General features: G+C 43.9%; 1 protein-coding gene across 1 annotated transcript; it reads left to right on the top strand.

The window, feature by feature from the left end:
• Positions 1-12381: 12381 nt before the first annotated feature.
• BOD1 (biorientation of chromosomes in cell division 1) lies at positions 12382-17790 on the top strand. Its single transcript, XM_005142673.3, has 4 exons — positions 12382-12638; positions 13824-13948; positions 15708-15908; positions 16913-17790. Exons 1-3 carry the CDS (start codon positions 12408-12410, stop codon positions 15904-15906), a joined length of 555 nt encoding a protein of 184 aa, XP_005142730.1. The 5' UTR covers positions 12382-12407; the 3' UTR covers positions 15907-15908; positions 16913-17790.
• Positions 17791-18192: the final 402 nt, after the last annotated feature.

Raw genomic sequence — 18192 nt, 5'->3', positions numbered from 1 at the left:
GAAAAAGAATCAGGACCTTGAAAGGCACTGGCCTAGAGAGCATAGCCGTGCACCATTCCACAGTTGTCAAACACAGGACGGAATTAAGCAAGGACAAAGCAGCAGCTATAGATCAGTATCTCAAAGATGTCTTCAAACATTACTTATCATCAGCAACTAGAAGAGTTTCATCTCATGTGAACAGCTCACTCCCCAGAGTCCCACCACATTCAAGAAGATTATATTTATATTGAAAAAGGCTTTTTATTGACTCTCTTCTCTCAAATAATTGATAAGTTCTTATTGCCATCCCACTTTGCTCAGCCTCAGCCCCAGTTGTGCCCAAGGTCTGGTCTAGTTCCAGCCCATCTCATTATCTAAAGCACCAGAAGCAGGTGGTGTTTACAGGACTTGCTGGAAGAAACTCTATTTTTGCATGAAGAATAAAGATGTGAAGGTCACACTGGGAAACACACCTTATTCAGAGCAAACACTATTCAACTGTGTTTGAATATGTATCTCTTTGCAGTCATATTCCTATTCCTTTTTTATTTCTCCTTTCCCTTTCTTTCTTTCTTTCCTCATTGTCTTTTCCTCTCTTAAGGACAGAGTCAGCATCCACTAAAGTCAGGGAGGAAATTTCCACAGAGTTCAGTGGTCTTTGAAGCCTTTCAAGCCTTCTGACCTTTCCTCCCTGGGCAGTAATCACCTCAGTTAGTTTTGCTGTGTTCAAGTATGAGGAGAACATTAAACCAGTGAACAAACTGAAGGGCATGAGACATTATCTAGGCCAATATTTCTCATCCAGTTCAAATTCATTTTTCCCAAGGATAAAAGTGAGGACTGTGCTATGCCAGGATGGATTTAGGGAGGCTTTAGGGAAATAAAACTGAGACACCTCTGAAGGCTGAGCTTATTCTTTTCACCTGACTTGATGGAGAGGATGGACTGTTCTGACTGTAATATTTTTAATGTCAACTTCCAAATAAAAGCAGATGACAGTGAAATGAACAGTGGTGGACACCAGTGACACTTAGAATCCTGACACCTCCATTCCCCCCTTACCCAAAAGACACAATTTCCAGCCTAGACCAGTCCACCAGAAGCTTTGTCACTCATCCAGCTTTAGCTAACATCTACAAACACCTGGAATGCAAAGCTCAGATTCAGCATCTGGTTTGTATGCTTTTTCATTCTCTATCTTATTTTCTTTTAATCTCTTTTGCTCACTAGTACAACTTCTACAGATCTGCACTCCGCGTCCATAACCCCTTCCATTCCTCATGGGAGAGGTAAGGTTTTATCCAGTAAACTATGTGGACATGCCTGAGGATAGCAGAAGCATTTAGCTGTATATGTTGAGGTACCACACCTCCACAGTGGCACTTTCCTCCCTGCTGCTATCAGCCCAGTTGGCCAACATCAGGACCTTCGTCCTCAGCAGCCACTTCAGGGGAGACTGCTAATTTCAGAGTCTGCATAGCAGCTCCCCTGCAGCCTTCCCCACATCATACACTCACCAAAGCAGATGCCCTGCTGTGTGCCAGCACACACCCCATCTCTCCAAGCACAGTGAAGACCAAGACCCTGAACTTAACCCCAGTTCTGCATTGCAGTTGCTGCTGGGATTTGCCAAGCTTTCCATTCAGTCATGCTCAGCCCAAAATTAGGCTCCATGCTAAGCACTGTGGGAAGCTGCAATGGAACAAAATGGACTACAAGGTTGTCAGACTTATTTTTCACTCCTTACATTAACTAATTAGCTTTCTTCCTCATTAAAGTCCCTTCAAGCATATCAATTACCCAGCTCTGATGGCAAGGATGGTACAATAGCCCTCAGTGCAATCAGATGAGTTGGAATTCAGCACAGCAGACCAACAGGGCAGAGGATTGGGTTACCCGTGTGTCAGCAAAAGGGCATTATTCTCCTGACCTCCCTTTTGCAACTAGAGCTGAATGGTGGTTAGGAGAGGAGAGAGGAAATGCAGGAAAATAGCACAATAAGCATCTTCCAAAGAGAAACCAGTGCTGTGACAAAAGGCAAGAGAAAATTAGGACAGCCTAAAACTTGGCCTCTGTCTTCTTCTGTTTCTATCTAAAGGGAACAGCTTTTAAATTTCTGTCTTGGATAAGACAATTCCCTCACTTCCCTCTATGAAAACTGAGGGAATGGTGAAGACAAGGGATCTGTCTTAGTCGTGTTTCCACTCTCAGAAACTCATGGCCCAAAACTCACCCACAATAAACATGCCTTGCCCAGCAGCTCAACAGCAGCAGATTTCCATACATGAATTTTGGATCAGCCTCATTTTTCCAAGCCAATTTGCCCATCATTTGTTAAGCAATATCATATTTGTGAATTGCTGCTATTGCCACTATTAACTGGGTCCTTTGCATTGTCTTGTACCTGAGCTCTACATTTCCCATCTGCCAGACACTATGAAAGCTATGCTCACCTCAGATGCAAATGATTTCTTGAGCACCAACAAAAAAGGTAACAGCACCGACATTGTATCTGTTAATCTTAAACCTCTACATTCAGTTGGTTACATGGATGAAGATGCATTGCTCAGTGCAGCTGAATACTTAAAAGCACTGAGACAATAAGAATGCATTAAACTTTTATCTCCAGTGCTACAGCTACAATAGGCAATCAAAGAAATTGCCACTCTCCCAGGGCTCTGCATTGCCTAAAGGAAACTAACTTTTGTCTCAGAGTGTGTGTGTGTATGTGTATGAAGAAAGATGGATAAAAGGATCTCAAATACCAGCTGCAGTGTGTTTGGCTACTTTGCCTTAGTCAAATGATGAGCGCTGAGCATTGCAGAAAGCTCAGAAGAAAGCAATTTTATGCAGTCATGTATAGGGAGGAAGAAATAAGATATTTTTCACTCCAAGGATTTCATGATCAAGCACAGCTTTCTTTTTTTCCCCCTCAAATGTAAAATCTATAGGAGTCAATTACCAACCTGATACTCCTTTCAGAGCCACGCTGATGAAAAAACCCTTTACATGAGACTTTCTTTCCCTCGATATGAAATTTGGGGGCCTGTATGTCACTATGTGATGGGTGTAACTCACCTTTGCATGAGTGGAAGCTATAGCAGCACTATCAATTCACATCTCAGTTTCTAGAACTACAACAACTGAATTTAAAAGGTCTCATAAAAATTATACATGTTTCTTTGCAATTTATTCTCTGGCCACTTAATGATGTAGAAATTTCATTTCTCATGAAATATCCACAAACTGCCCACTTCCCTCATGAAATATGCATGAATTAGAAAATTCCTTACGCTCTTGACAAAATAAACCACTTTAATCTGAGAAAATGCTCCATTTTATAATGTCAGACGGATTTTTTTTTTCCTTTTTTTGACTCAGAACCAGGACAGTTTCAGAAAAGAAGGTGCTTGGCATAATTCAACTTTTAACATGAAGGGAAACACTGTTAAAAAAAAAAGGAAACAGAAAAAGAAAAAGAAGGAAAAAAAAAAGGAAAAAAAGAAAAACTGAAAAGTTGATAGAGATAATTCCAAACCAAATCTTTGCTTTTCAAATGTTGTTCTTGTTTATTTTCCCATGTTACTTTAATGGGCGACATTCTGCGGCAAGATATCACAGTATTTAAATAACTTTCTGTTTCCAATCCACTTTGTTTCTTGGGTTCACATTTCCCTGTGTATGTTTTCTCTGTACCGCAGATAAAACTGCATGAGTATCAAGGAGGTATCTGCTACAAGAACTGTAACACCACGTTCTCAATTTCATTAGTATAGCTTAGGGAAAAAAATTCCCCCATTACCCATGTGCACAATTGTCTCACAATAGCACCTTTCATCAAAGAATCTGCAAGAGCTTTACCGAGAAGCAGTTATGTGTACTTTCCAGTGAATTAAAAAGAACCTTTTCTAGAAGCCCTTGATGTGAAATAACTTTTTTTTTCCCTTTCATATCCAGTATGAAGCATTTTTATTTCAGATTTTAAAAGTGGAAAGTTACTGTAAGTTACAGACATGGACTGGGGGTTTTGGACAATTTTAAGATTAATCCCAAAGAAACATCACCTGGGCAGCCAGACACTGATGTGCCTAAAAAGCAAACATGTTGGAAAGCGTTTCCTCTGCAAGGTGTCTTAGGCTCTGCAATGAGTAAATACAGGAGTACGCATGGCCCCTCAAACCCCAGAGGAGTGCACAGCCAAGGGTGTCAAACCATGGCCATGCTCTCCAGGCACAATGTGGCACCACAGACAACCAGCCTTTGTGCCAGGAGGAGTTGTTCAGACAAAGAAAGCGCATTTGCACAGCCAGGAACTCCACAGAGCAGGCTTTTAGGTTAGAACTTCCAGCATTTCTAACTCGGCTGGTATCAACCTCAGTATGGGATTTCCGTAGCAACTTGGGCTGTTACGTACACCTTTTCTTTGCATTCTTTCATTGTTTTCCAGTTCCAGAAAGATATCAAACTAATGTCCTCTCACCCCATCCCCAAAATATCAAGGGGCTGTTTTAAAATCAGAGGCAGCAAAACATTTCCCTGTGCAAATGGAATGGCTGTGTGAAAAAGGAGTGCCTCTCCTTCTCATAATGGGAAGGGATGAAGAGGATAGGACACACAAGCCTAAAATGAAAGCCTCAGGAAGGAGATTTCATGCAGAAATGTGTTTTTGTTCCTTGAGAATAAGCAGCATCTTCCTGAGACTCATCATTTTGATTCACTGTTTCATGTGTAAATAATTTACTAGGCTAAAAGGTCAAGAGCTGCAGGTCCTTAGAGAAGGGAAGAAAACTGCAGGCTGTAAATAAGGGACAAGTAACTTATGTGGAGCATAAAACACGTTATGAGGCTACACATAGATATACATATGCACGTATCCACAAAGAAATAAGCTAGAACAGAGCTCCAGAACTAACATAGAGGCAGAAATAACCCCTACTCTATGTTTGCTCCCCCTTGAACTTGAAAGCAGGAAGTACAACAAATGTGATCTTTTGGGATAGAAATTACACTTTTAAATTAGATCCATGATGCCCAGATGTACTGCTGATGGATGCATGAAACAGAGGGGCAAAAGAAATTAATTTTCAGCCTACTTTTTTTCATCTTTTCATCCTCCAATGTCAGGGTAATTGCTCCTCTACTCCTGGATGTGACAGAGGCTAGTCCTTGCCTCTCTCCAGAAGGTGAACAGCTGGTTTCTTTTCTGACACCAGTGTATTTCCAATCAGCTGTCAGGCAGCATTAGGTCCCTAAATGCTTGCAGCCTGTCATGCTTTCCTCCTGTTCAGAAACTCTACATATGGGGCTTAATTCCCTAGTTTGGGTAGTATAGGGCAAGGAGAAAAAGAAAGCGGTCAAACCCGATTCAGGTTGAAAACTATAGAAAAGTCCAGGGAAGAAAATCTGGAAAAATGATGCTGTAAAAACAAGCAAGGGACCACTGACTACCATAGTATGTTATCCTGATACAGATACTGAAATGGAAAAATCAGATATAAGCAGCACTTAATCCCACACACATCACTCCTCTTAGCGTTTTTTATAGCAGTACTGCCCTCAATAGTAAAAACTAGGGTATGGAAAGTGAGATTCTTTCTGAGCCTGAGAAGTAAGATAAATACTGTGCTTTGAGAAGCACGGTTTTGTCCAGCAGTTTGCACAGATAGCCTAGGGGTTTTGTTTTTACTCCCATCTCTGACACTACATTCCAGAGCCATCACAAGCAAATCATTTTACCACCAAAAAGCCTGTATTTCACTGCATAAGCCGAACAGTTACTGACTTCATCAGTTTAATTGGCACTTTTTTTGTAAACATTTATAAAACATGTTAAAACCCCAAATGAAAGACAATTATTCCAATGTATTATATTACACAGATACACTACAAAGTTTCATTTGATGAGCTAGCATGGAAAATTACCCCTTTCTGCAGATATGGCAATAATATTTATATTATTTTTTCCCACATGCTTTTAGTCTTTCATAATAGTGGAAACAATGACAGAAGAATGAACAACTGAGATTTCTGTTTGAGGACACAGCATGCATCTCTGAAAAGTTCTGCAGCAGCTCTGCTTTACAAATATATTTTCCTTAGACAGTTAAAGATACAGTACTTTGAGCTCCAAGTTGCTGCAGTTACAAGATAGAAAGCACAAAAAAAGAGAATAAACCAGTGTTCTGGAGATGGGCATGTTGTATACAAATTCTGCCTAAATCTTTATATGCCTGCTGTTCTAATACAGAGATACTTCTAAAGGTATATCATGCATAGACATGCACACACGTGTGTCTATATATATGTTTATTCTATATGTAAATGTAAATTGCAATATAGTGTTTTGTACCAATAATATTTATAACACCATAGGGCCCAGTCTTGGAAGCAATACATAAAAACTGAACCTCAAGAGCAAATCTATTGTACTGGAGCCATTACCATTAGCACACTTGCAGCATTGGGCCTTAGTCTGAGTTGAGAACGTGTGGCGTATATACAGCATATGTTCCAAGGATAATAAATTGCCAGGCACGAATGGCAAACATGCAGGGAATACATGTTTTCTTCAGTGCTCTGGATCCTGTGCAAGGCTGGCAGGCTGGGTGCATGGTGTACATTCTTCAGGAGAGAATTATGGGCTGGGGAACATTCCTACAACTTCTCAACTCTTGCAATAATTTGCCACCTGTGTAGCCAAGCTGTTCGTTCTGTAAATCTATGGGATCTAATAACTCTGGCACTTCCTCTGCCTGCCAAAGAAAGCTCATTGCCGCACTGACCCCAATCCATGCAAACGCAGTGAATGCTGCATTAACTTGTTCAAAGTTTGATGCAAAGATTAAACAGCAAGTTTGGAACTGATGACACAGAATGGACCAAACTTTCATGCAAGTATTTTCTCTACTTCAGAGGTTTCTGCATTGCTCTCTAGTTACCACCACAGTGCAGAGGACTAGGTTTGTATTCCTGAACACAGCTCCATCCTACCACAGGAAAGGAACAGAATATGAACTTCTGCAAAACAATACAATCCTATAAAATGGAGGCAAATGTGGCCCAAAGCCAGCGGGCACTGATTGTATGCTCCTAATGGAGAAGAGCAAATTTAGCCTCACTGACACCACTGCTGGATTCACCTTGATTTATAGTCAGCTCGTACTAAACCACACGCTATAGTTCCCATGCACAGAAATATCAGGGCAATATCTAGGTTGCAAACACACCAGGGAAAAAGCTCACCTGCTAATAACAGCAAAGCAGATTTGGGTCTGTACTGCTGGAGGTCCCAGCGCAGGGAGAAAGGGAGGCAGCTTCTACAGCTCCTACCCAGGAGCAGCTGGTTTTTTGCATTGCACAAGCTAAGGCTGCCTTGATACAAACTCCAGCTTCAGCAGCATTTTACAAGGACCCAGAATTGTGGAGCAGAAGTGTGCTCCATTCATTGTCTTCTCCACCTCCTGTAACCTCATTTCCAACCCAGAAAGCTTTTCCTGAAGAGGAAATGGAAGGAGGTGGTGGTGAAAACTAGTACTGACATTACTCTCTGTGGCAAAAATACACATCTGTCAGATGTCTGTTTTGAGCATGCAAAGCTGGGGCAACAGAGCTAAAAGCGCAATTCCAGCAGGCCTTGAAATGATTTCCCTTTATTTTTTGATAGCATGGCAAGATTCCTAGGTGGTTTCTCCTACATTAATATTAGAAAAGCAATATTTCAATTTTTGTTTTGTTTTTTGTATTTAGAATCAGTTACATTTACAGGGGTAGAATTCCACTCAGAGAAAAAAAAGCTGCATACCTACTGAGCTTTGTCTAATCTCCTCTCGGGGTTAACCCAGACTTTCTTTTACAGTACACTGATTTCTCATTTCAGAAGAGGAGATTTGTCTCTCTTTGCCCCAGATCCTTCCCCAGCATTGAGCTTTGCAAAACTGGTAATGAGGGACATCTTGGAGCACTGTGAGTTCAGTGGATGGACACAGAAGCATCTGAGCCATACGCTGGGAAAACTGTCTGCAATTCCAGATGCATCCCAGGCAGCCGCTGCTCACAGTCACCACTCCCAAATTACTGATACACCTTGTAATTTATTATTACAGTTTTAACATTGATTTTTTCCCCAGATACACTGAGCTGCTTACCCTATACCCAAAACACACAAGTAATGGAAAATCATAGTCCTCCTTCAGTGCTTTGTGGCCCAGTCTAAGAAACCCAGCACTGTTGCTAGAACACTACAATTTTACAGTTAAAATGGCCAGAGTTCAATCCTTTTGTTGCTGGCAATCTGCATGTGTGTACGTGAGAGAAGCAGTGGGAGTCTGTGAATATGTAGGTTCACCCTCTGCTTCTGGTCCCCATGGTAATTCAATCTGTGTTTCAGCACATACAGTGCCTGGCCACAGCCGCCTATTCCAGGTTTCTCTGTCTAATCATTGGCAAGGGCAAAGCTGCCAGAAACTAGATTCAGTAACTGGCTTCTAATTTTTTGGGCAGAGGTTGTCAGGACAAAGAAGAGAAAACTGCCAACTATGTCTCCTCTGTACTGTCTGTGTCTTTTAATGATATAGCAAAACCTCAAGAGAGGAAAATGAACCTTCCCCTCTGCCCAGCCCCAGTGATTGCCCTCACCCAAAATCCTTACCATTAGGGGCTTGTATCTCATATGGTCCTGTAGGATAAAGCTGCACATGTTGTCTAAGGCAGAAACCTTGTCAAACATGCAAAAGCCAACAACAGTGCATGAAACAGGGTTTATGATATACTGTGGTGTGTTGGCTTTTTCTACCTCTCCAGCAGCTGACCTGTTCCTGAGCACTGGAGATGGGCAGATTATAACAGGCCTGGTGTCAGGCCAAAGCATGAACAAAGGTAGAAAGCTCACCTCTATTGCCAAGGAAGGGAACAAACTCGCATCTGCAGAGATCAAATACCCCAGAACAGATCCCTCAACATTATCTGCACTTCTACAGACAACAAAAATTAGAAGCTGTGTGGACAGGGACACAAAGGGGTGTCATCACCGAGGACTCCACTGCTGTGCATTCTGCATGGTGAGCACCAGGCTGCCAACCACACCACCCCTTACACCACAGGATTGTACACACAACAGTGAAGTCTTTAGCGACAGCTTTAAGGGGCAGAAAGAACTCGAGCACCCATGAAAACAGATTTCATTCACACCACTTTTATGGAACAATTTGGTTTCCTCAGCCAATCGTCCATGAACTCTCTGTAGGCAGCTGTAGCAGAGGGTAACTTTTTCCCTGCGATATCAGAATTTCCATGGAAAGAGGTGCTGGGTTACAGCTCTTGTGATAGCGGCAAAGGGAGGGGGAATTGAGACCAAGGGCTGAGAAAAGAGGAAGCTTGAAAGGCTGTGGTGGCAAACACTGACGACAAAAAAAGGACTGACCTCTGGCTCTGGTCATTTGTGATAGAAAGTGCGACTCCATAAGGGTGGTCCTTTACAAAATGAAATTATGATTAAGTATCCTCATCTCCCTGTTCAACCAAAGGAACAGGTTTCAGAGGGATTGTAACATAGGAAAATAAGACTAAAAATCATTGCTTTGATCGTCACTTTGATACAAACAACTTTCTAAGCACATTTGTTTATTTCTTATTAAATAAATTTTCTCCCTAAGGTTTACAAGTTTGTTTTCCCCCCACAGCCTAAGCATTTATCCCACCATCAGAACTGCCTCTTCAAAAGCAGCAACAAACAGGTAAGTTTTTCACCGTTCCCGACTGTCCTACTGACCTGAACTGTGCAAACTGCCTAAAGCTTTCCTTGAGGGCACAAATATAGAGAGAATTCACAGATGTAGTGAATTTTGTACTAGAGATGTGATGCTTGGGGAGGTCCACAGTTCTCCTCCCTGGGGGACAAGCTGCTTCTTCTAAGACACTACAGTTTCATGTTTGCCTGTGTGCTATGATGCTGGGCAAAAATACCCAGATAGGTTAGATTAAATGCTATGTTCTTCTCACGCCCCAGCTACAGATCTCAAAACTATGAAACACTGCTTGCCTTAGATCACACAGATAGCCAACTTGTAAGAGAAACCTATGAATCCTCATTATCCCTGCTAACTGCGAGGTTTACCCCTTCCCCCTGCCCTGAAACATCAAATGCACATCCCTTTGTGCCATTCTGAGCAACAGATCACTGCATCCACCTACAAATAATGGAAGAGGCCTAACGCAGGGACTGAGCAGTGCTTCTCTAATGTGGTGGGATCAGCACAGTGCTTCACCTTAGCACTATCAAGAAGGTGGGTCCAGACAAGCTGCAATGGTTGAGGACAGTGACAGCATTTAACTGAAGCAAGAAGCTGCTCTGAGTGCTGCAGCTGGGAGACACCCTGGCTATGAAGGTTTGCATTGAGGCTTCTCCTGCAACATGGATGCTCAGAGTCTCTTTCAGTGATTTGTTAATTAGGAGGAATTTTCACTTGTGGCAGTCTCTGTAAACCCTGGGTTCTGGATTCTCCTGAACGCAGCGCACTGCCAAGAGGCTGGTTTTGCCTTCAGGTTGCTCCCTCCCGGTGCTGCAGAGGGAAGGAAGGAGCCTTGCCCAGGAGAGCAGGAAACTCGTGCAAAAAATAACCACCTTCCCCTTGGCTCCCTTTCTGCTGCTGCCTGAGTGGCTGCGTTGTCCGCAAGCAGAGAGAGGCCATCCCCTGCCTGCTGCTGCTTGCTCCCTAATGAGGCAAATCGATTAATTACGTCCCATCCCCAAGGAGAAGAGGCCGGGACGTGCCGGTGCCGCTGGCTGCCCTCTGCTGGGGCCGCCGCTGGCTTCCCCCTCCCGGGGAAACGGGGCTGGCTCCTGCCAGCAGGCTCCTGCCCCAACCCTACCGTCAGATCCCTCCTTGGGTCCCCAGCCTGCGGGGGAAGCCAGGGCCGTGTCCCCGAGAGCTACAGAATGAGGAACCCCAGGCTCATGCGATGGTTTTATCTTGGAAAGCGTTTACGTGCAGGCTGGGGAAGCATCCAGAGCCTCCTGCACCAGCACAGGGTTGGAACAAACCCCAGACATGTCCCACGGCCCCTCAAGTGGATCTCGGTGGGGGGTCAGGACAGCGAGATTAATGCATTCCTATACGGGGTTATCTCCACGTGAAAGGGCAACGGCTGCACCAGTGCGATGGCAGCAAACTGTTGCTGGTGAGCTGGTCACAAGTGGTGGGGAGGAAGGACTGCTGGCAGCTGTCCGTCTGGAATGCAATTCCATGGATATTTCCGAGTGCCTGGATGAGTTGTGGGGGTTTTGTACCCCACTCTGAGATAGCCAGTGCGGACTAGTGACAGTGACAAGGTGTCTGGCCGGAAGGACAGTGTTTCCACTGCAGCAGGAGAGCACTTATGTGTCAGTGTGAAGCTTAGGCTCTGTACACACTACTGTTTTTGACTCTCTTCTGTCCTCAAAGCTGCCAGCCAGATGGAAAGGGACAGTTTAAACCGCTTCTGAGAGCTGCTGAATTTTAATCAGGTACACGAGGACAATGCGTGGCAGGAAAACTGTTGTAATCCTTCTGCTCATTGAACAGTATACAGAAAGTGAGGATGCACCCACACAGTGCACCTTTGTGGAGGACTGCATTATTACATTTGCACACGGCTTGTCCTCCTGTGTTAGGAGTATCCTGATGAGTTCAGTTCTTCTTTACAGTGTGAGTAGGAAAGAAACAAAACTAATGCACTAGCTATAGCTTGCAGATATAAAGAGATCAATAAATGACACCCCTAGTCTATGCACACACAACAGAGAAAGCCCCATTAAAAGAAGCCATTACTTATTCCCTTTGTAGGGTCTGGTACTGGAGCAGGCTTTTTGCTCTGACCTCTCTTTTGCCAGCAGTGCGATGAATGAGACCCAGATCCCGGTGGAAATCCAGGATGATCCCACTAAGCTCTATTCTGTATTTACACCTAGTGCTAACTACGGCACCGGAGCCACAGCCTGGCAGGTGTCCTATGAGGAACCCGAGAGCCTCCCGAGGACGGGGAACCCGAACCATGGGGCCGCATGTCCCGGAAACCCCTTCCCCATAGACAGAGCCGTGCAGAGGAGCCTGACCGCCTCGACTGTGCTGCGGCAGGACCCAGCGCGACACACCCCGCCGAACTACAATTCCCAAGATGCATCACGAAACCAGCACCGCTACTCTTGCGCTGCATTGTGGGTGTGCGGTCGCGGTGCACCTTGGGATTTGTAGTTCTCCTGAGCCACAGCTGCCTGAGCTCAGCTGCACTATGGCCTATAACTGCACCTCCTTCGGAGGACTCGCTTCCCCATGATGCAGTGCGTGAGGATTACGCAGAACTCAGCGCGCCGCAGGCGACGGTCGCAGTACCGGGGGCCGCGGGGGAGAGGGCCGCAGCCGCTGGCGGGCCCCGGGCGCAGGCCGTGGGCCATGTCCGAGAGCGGCGGTGCCGGCGGGGCCGCCCCGGGAGGGGGAGGAGGCGGAGCGGGCGGCGGAGGGGGAGCGGGAGGCGCAGCCTCCGGCTCAGGGCCCGGTGCCACCGATCCGGCCTCGCTGCCGCCCGGCGACGCGCAGCTCATCGCCATCATCGTGGAGCAGCTCAAGAGCCGCGGCCTGTTCGACGGCTTCCGCAGGGACTGCCTGGCCGACGTGGACACAAAGGTACCGCGGGCGGGCCTGCCGGCCCCCAGGGAGCCCTGGGTGTCTCCTCCCAGGGCAGCACCCCTGGCACCCCGTTGGCCGAAAGAACACCCGCGTCCGTTCCCTTCCCCTTTACCCACGGTGTCCCGCCTCCGAGACGGGGGGACTGCACATCCGCGCTACGGTCGGTGCTTGTTAGGCCTCTATGGAGCGGCTCCTGGCTTGAGGTGGTAGCGGCACCCGAGGAGAAACAGACCAGAGCATAGGCTCAGACTTTATTTTCTAGCGCAGTCCTCATTAGGCAAATGGTTTCCCATAAGAACACCGAGGCTCTTGAGCATAATTCCCGCGTTTCCAAAACATTTAACTTTTCTCTTATGATGGTCTCAGACTATTGTTTTAAACTAATTTCTTCCTCAGTCACAACATGAACTCCTGAGCATTTGCTGGCAGTACTGAAGTTGGGTTGTGCATGACAGCCCTGTCAAAAGTGAGCACGGGTGTTTTGCTTTCCAAAACCTTTAAACTTCTAACAAGACTCCTGGGACCTGCAGTTATCATTCTAGGCCTCCCCAGCAGCCATTGCAAAGCCATTCCTGAAGCTGTCAGGTCACAGATTCTGAAATGCAAATGTTGCCACTTTATTGCCCTTTCCTGGCACAGCACCAGGTTCCTATGTATTTATATAGGTTTGTTAGTTCATTTCCTGTTCACTGGAATTAAGTCTCCACTGATAGAACTTCCATAATTCTGATCATCTTTGTTAGTATCACAGAAACTAATAATTAAGTCCTTTGTTAGTATCACAGAAACTAATAATTAAGTCCTTTGTTAGTGACAGTATTACTCGCCCAGTTTCCTGGAATTCTGTGATGGAGCATTTCCAGACAACAAGAACTCTGCTGTAACAATTCCTGTCTGCATGGGCAGTTTGCATTTCACCAAGTAATACTACAGGTAGACAAAGTTTTAAAGGCAATCTATGCAGCTATTTGAATTACTGTGATAGCACACTGACTGTTCTTTGCAATTACCAGTTGTATTCTCAGGTAAAACAAGGTTACCTTTGTTCAGAACGTGAAAGGATGGAGAATACAGACAGCAAAACAGTAGTGTACATGACAAAAGATGTATTATGAAGGACTCTGGCAGGGGATTCTTTTGAGATCATTTAGCTGTTTAACCGGCCTGTTTCTTTTTTCTTAGCCAGCCTATCAAAATTTGAGGCAGAAAGTAGACAACTTTGTATCGACCCACCTGGATAAACAGGAATGGAATCCAGCAATGAACAAAAACCAGTTACGAAATGGGCTAAGGCAGAGTGTGATTCAGTAAGTAAATATGTAAAATAACGATGCTATTTCATAAATAATGTCCAATTATCTAAGATAAGAATGTACAGACTTATGTTTTTCACAACACTTTCTCCCGTGCTCTCACAAATTTCACTGTAATTGTGGGTGCAGTCTTCAGTCTCATAAAAATGCTTAAAGTACTGCTTTGCCCGCAATTTGTATGTTAGTAAGTTGAGTAGCATGGTGAAATACTATCTAGACAAGTTATTAGTGCAAATAGCCATTACTGTGCCTGCTGGCAAAACTGTACCGACCCGAATGACCTTTATCTTCAGAAAAGAGCCTACATCACTTAAAGAAAAAATCCTGAAGGTGCCAAAGCTTGTTTAGGTAGACTCTGACCACTAGCAGGCAGTAATCGCACTGGGCTAGGCCGATTTCATGCAGCAGAGGGTAGCTTTTGTACAGCTATTCAAGATGCTACATTTCCAGCATTACAGGAAAGCCAGCTTAAACTATGCGGCTTAGAGACTTAGCGTTATTATCTCTTGCTACTAATTCGTTGGAGCCTTAGCTTATTTAACTAAAAATCATAGATAAAAGCTTTATAATAAAAGTTGTGGGTAGAGGGGCAGTAGGGAACTTGATAATGGCATTTATGCTTATAGGGAAATGCTATTGGATTGTCTCACACACAGAAGAAACCATACCTGAAGACTACTTGTTAGAATCTGTAAATCACTATTAGTTTCTTTGATCTGTAATTAGAGAAGGGGGTGTCCACTGGAAGTACAGAATTTCCTGTCTTTACTTGGAGTCCTTGAGACATGTTTGTCTCTGAATGCTTCCTCTTATTTCATGTTACACTGCCACTAGAATGAAGTGGACAACTGAAAAATGTTAAATCAGGGAGCCTGTAATGAGAAGAATGTAGCATGCTCCCTTTAAGTAGGCTATAGGCAGACAGGGAGGGTCCCTATCACTCCTGTAGTTGCACGACTGAGTGCTGAGGGTGTCCAGATGTGTATGTCCTTTGTTGCATGCATATATATAGGTGTGCTGTTACTTGGAGGTGACGTGATGTGCTGTGACCCTGTACCCACTCACAGCATTCATGGCCTTATTAGTCTTGTGGCTCCTTTTCCAAGTGCCAGGCAACATCTCCATTTCCTGTCCCCTGCTCCCTTGCAGACATGACTTAAGCCTACTAGGCAGCCTGTGCCCCACAATCCAAGAGCCTGACGCAGCCCCTGAAGTAATAAGTTACTTCAGTTACTAGTTTTCGGTTCCAGAAACTTTTCCATGTGCTACATGTGCTTGTTTTTATAATTAATACCCATCTGTCTAGACTAACAGTTATAAGGAATGAGTGACAGCAATGTTATTAGGGGGTAGGCCTTTTCTCTCGCCAGACAGCAAAAAAAAAAGACTGTGCTTTCACCTGCCCTCCTCCTCAGAATAGCTTGTTTCCCTTGTTTGTGCCAAAATATATTTGTTTGCTTTCATGTTGACCTCATTTCTATATGAGCCCTATTAAAGTGGCTCTTGTCCAAGGTGTCGTTTAAGTACCTGGGAGACCAGATATCAGTCGTTAATTCTGTAGGGAGAAGTCAGAGAGGGTTGGGTGGAAAATAGGTGCTTGAAACAACCCCCTGTTAAGGATCTACTGAGTGGGCTGCAGTTCTCACCATGTTAATGCTAATTGCAGTTGACTGGAGGGCTCTGGAGAATTACTGGAGGAGTTTGGGGAGAAGCTTTTCAGAGCAGCTGAATGACTCCTTTGTCTTTGTTCAAGGTCAGGAATGCTGGAAGCTGGAGTGGACAGAATTATTTCTCAGGTGGTGGATCCAAAACTAAACCACATCTTCAGGCCCCAGATAGAGAGGGCAATTCATGAATTTTTGGCTGCACAAAAGAAAGAGGAAAGCGTGCCAGCTCCTCCTCCAGAGCCTGAGAACAAGGATCCTCCTGCTCCATCTCAGGATGCCTCCTAAAGGTCTTGTATCCCTACATTTACTACTCACATCTTTCATGTACCTCATCTCTGTAGTTTGCAAAATGCAAGATAGAGATGTCCTCCCTGTCAAACCAGGAAAAATACAGCACTTTAATCATCAGCATGTTGTCAATGTCACAGGCATTCTGAGCTGCTTCCACTGAAGTGTCTGCTAAAAATAGATTAGGACTGAAGACATAGGTATGATGTAAAACAGCTATCAAGGAACACTAGACTCTTCCAGTGCCAGTTTTGGATCAGGCCAAGAGGCCATTTATTCTAGTAAAAGCATGTCCGGCAGTAATTGACATGGAATTGGCTGGATAACTTTTAGAAAAATATCAAATAAATTAAAAATATATATACTTTACTAAAATACAACTGAAAGCAGAGATGATTATTGTGCTTTAGCACTGAAAGTTTTAGGTAGCTGTTCTTCAGAACATACACTGGAGTGTTGAATTGTCAGTGACCAAAATAGTCATTGCTGGACTAAGAGCAGTATCTCTGGAAGTGAATAACTGTTCATTCCAAGCTGATTGATTTAAATAGATCAACCTGTGTCTTTCCAGATGCCTTTGTTGAAAACAAGTTCATTGTGGCTTTTGTGATTAAAATAACTCAAGGGGCCTCATGGCTATAGCTGCTACTCTGTCTTAACACGAATGACTATGCACCCATCTCTTCTCAGGCCCTGTATCATAATGTTGATTTGAGGCCTACAGGTTCGTATTACTGGGGAACTGCTGTCTTGATGGAAAATTACAATCCACAGCTTTGCTGGAAAACTTAAAATCATGCTGCATGAAAGGAAATTAATTGTGAATTGTTATCTGTGACTTGCAGCCTTAGCACCTTGAACCTTGTCTGGTTCAAGTAGGTTGAAGTCCATTATAACCTACAACCAAGTGCAGCTGTTAATTAATATATTCTAATTTATTCTCTATTCAGATGCATTTACTTGTGAAGGTACCATCCTCTAAATTATCTTTTTTTTCTTGCAGTGAGTTCCTGTTACTAAGCAGCTGCCATTGCAAAATGCGTGTCCTGTTAGATTGGCAATGGATTACTTGTTCCATTTGGTGCAGGAATGCTGTCTGCCAAAGATGATTAACCTTTATCAGACCTGTGGGAAGGCACTGAAATCAGTGAAATTCAGATGCACTTGGAATTCTGCATGTGGAGGGACAGACAAAGTGTGAAGATACTTTTGTTATTAGCTGCAGTACAGAGAGCAGCATGTATTCTTGTTAATCATGCCTTCAGGCAAGGGTGTGGGAAAAGAAAGGGAGTTGGCTAATGTCTGAAGAGGGTTGGGAAGTGGTTTGAGATGATACTAGATTTGGGAGTGGGAAGAAAGATGTTTTGGGGTGGAGTAGTCTCTTGGACACCAAGTAAGAGCTGTCAGATTTGCTTTGATATAAGCCAGGGAAGAGGAAGCATCGTACACCTCTGCTGCATAGCGCAACACTGAGTAGTAGGTGCCAAGTTAGGTGCGACTCACTGCACTGCCTGCTTTAGGAAAGACATTTCCTGTTTGAAACTGGAAAGAACACTTCAGGATCAATTTTGTAAATAATTTCTGTTGCATTGCAGGAAAATGTTTACATTTGGCTATGACTATAGCTGATTTAATTCTTATTTCCCAGGTAACTGGGGGGAGCAAAGGGCACCAGGGTAGGTGATCAGTTTGAAACTTCTCTCTTTCAACTTGAAAGACTTTTCTTTCCTGTGAAATTTCTCAGGTGCCTAGTGGAAACTGTCCTATGCTTTCAGCTTGAATGCATGCAGTGTCCTCTGGATGACAGTCAAATAGAGAATGTGATCAAGTATTCTGCCAGCAAATATCCATACCTTTTGCAATAAAAGACTTCAAAACCCATCTCTGATTTCTAGCTTTTCTGGAGTGGTTTTTGGTTTTGGTTTTTATTCTTAAGGAAAAACTAAAGAAATCCAGGAGTCCTGATTGCTGGAACCCTAATGGAAATGTGGCCTTACACAGCTCATAGATGAATCCACATCTGACAATGTGGGGTTATTAGTAGAAGTTATTATGAAAAAAGATGGATACTGGTATTACTGTCCAGATAAGGTGTCTCTCAAAAAATACAAAGTATCAAAGAAATGAACTGACCTTATCTCACATCATTAATGATCTATAAATCTTGAGTAAGTTTAGTCCTGTGCTAGTGATGGTAAAAGCATATTCAGCCTTGTGAAAACAAAACACTTCTGGCAATACCTAGAGCTATTCCTTTTCTTTTTTCTGTTCAGACAGCAGACT

This window comes from Melopsittacus undulatus, chromosome 10, assembly GCF_012275295.1.
Source record: "Melopsittacus undulatus isolate bMelUnd1 chromosome 10, bMelUnd1.mat.Z, whole genome shotgun sequence".
NCBI classification, from domain to species: domain Eukaryota; kingdom Metazoa; phylum Chordata; class Aves; order Psittaciformes; family Psittaculidae; genus Melopsittacus; species Melopsittacus undulatus.
Note: the sequence above shows the minus strand (reverse complement) of the source record. Positions and strands in the feature narration are given on the sequence as shown.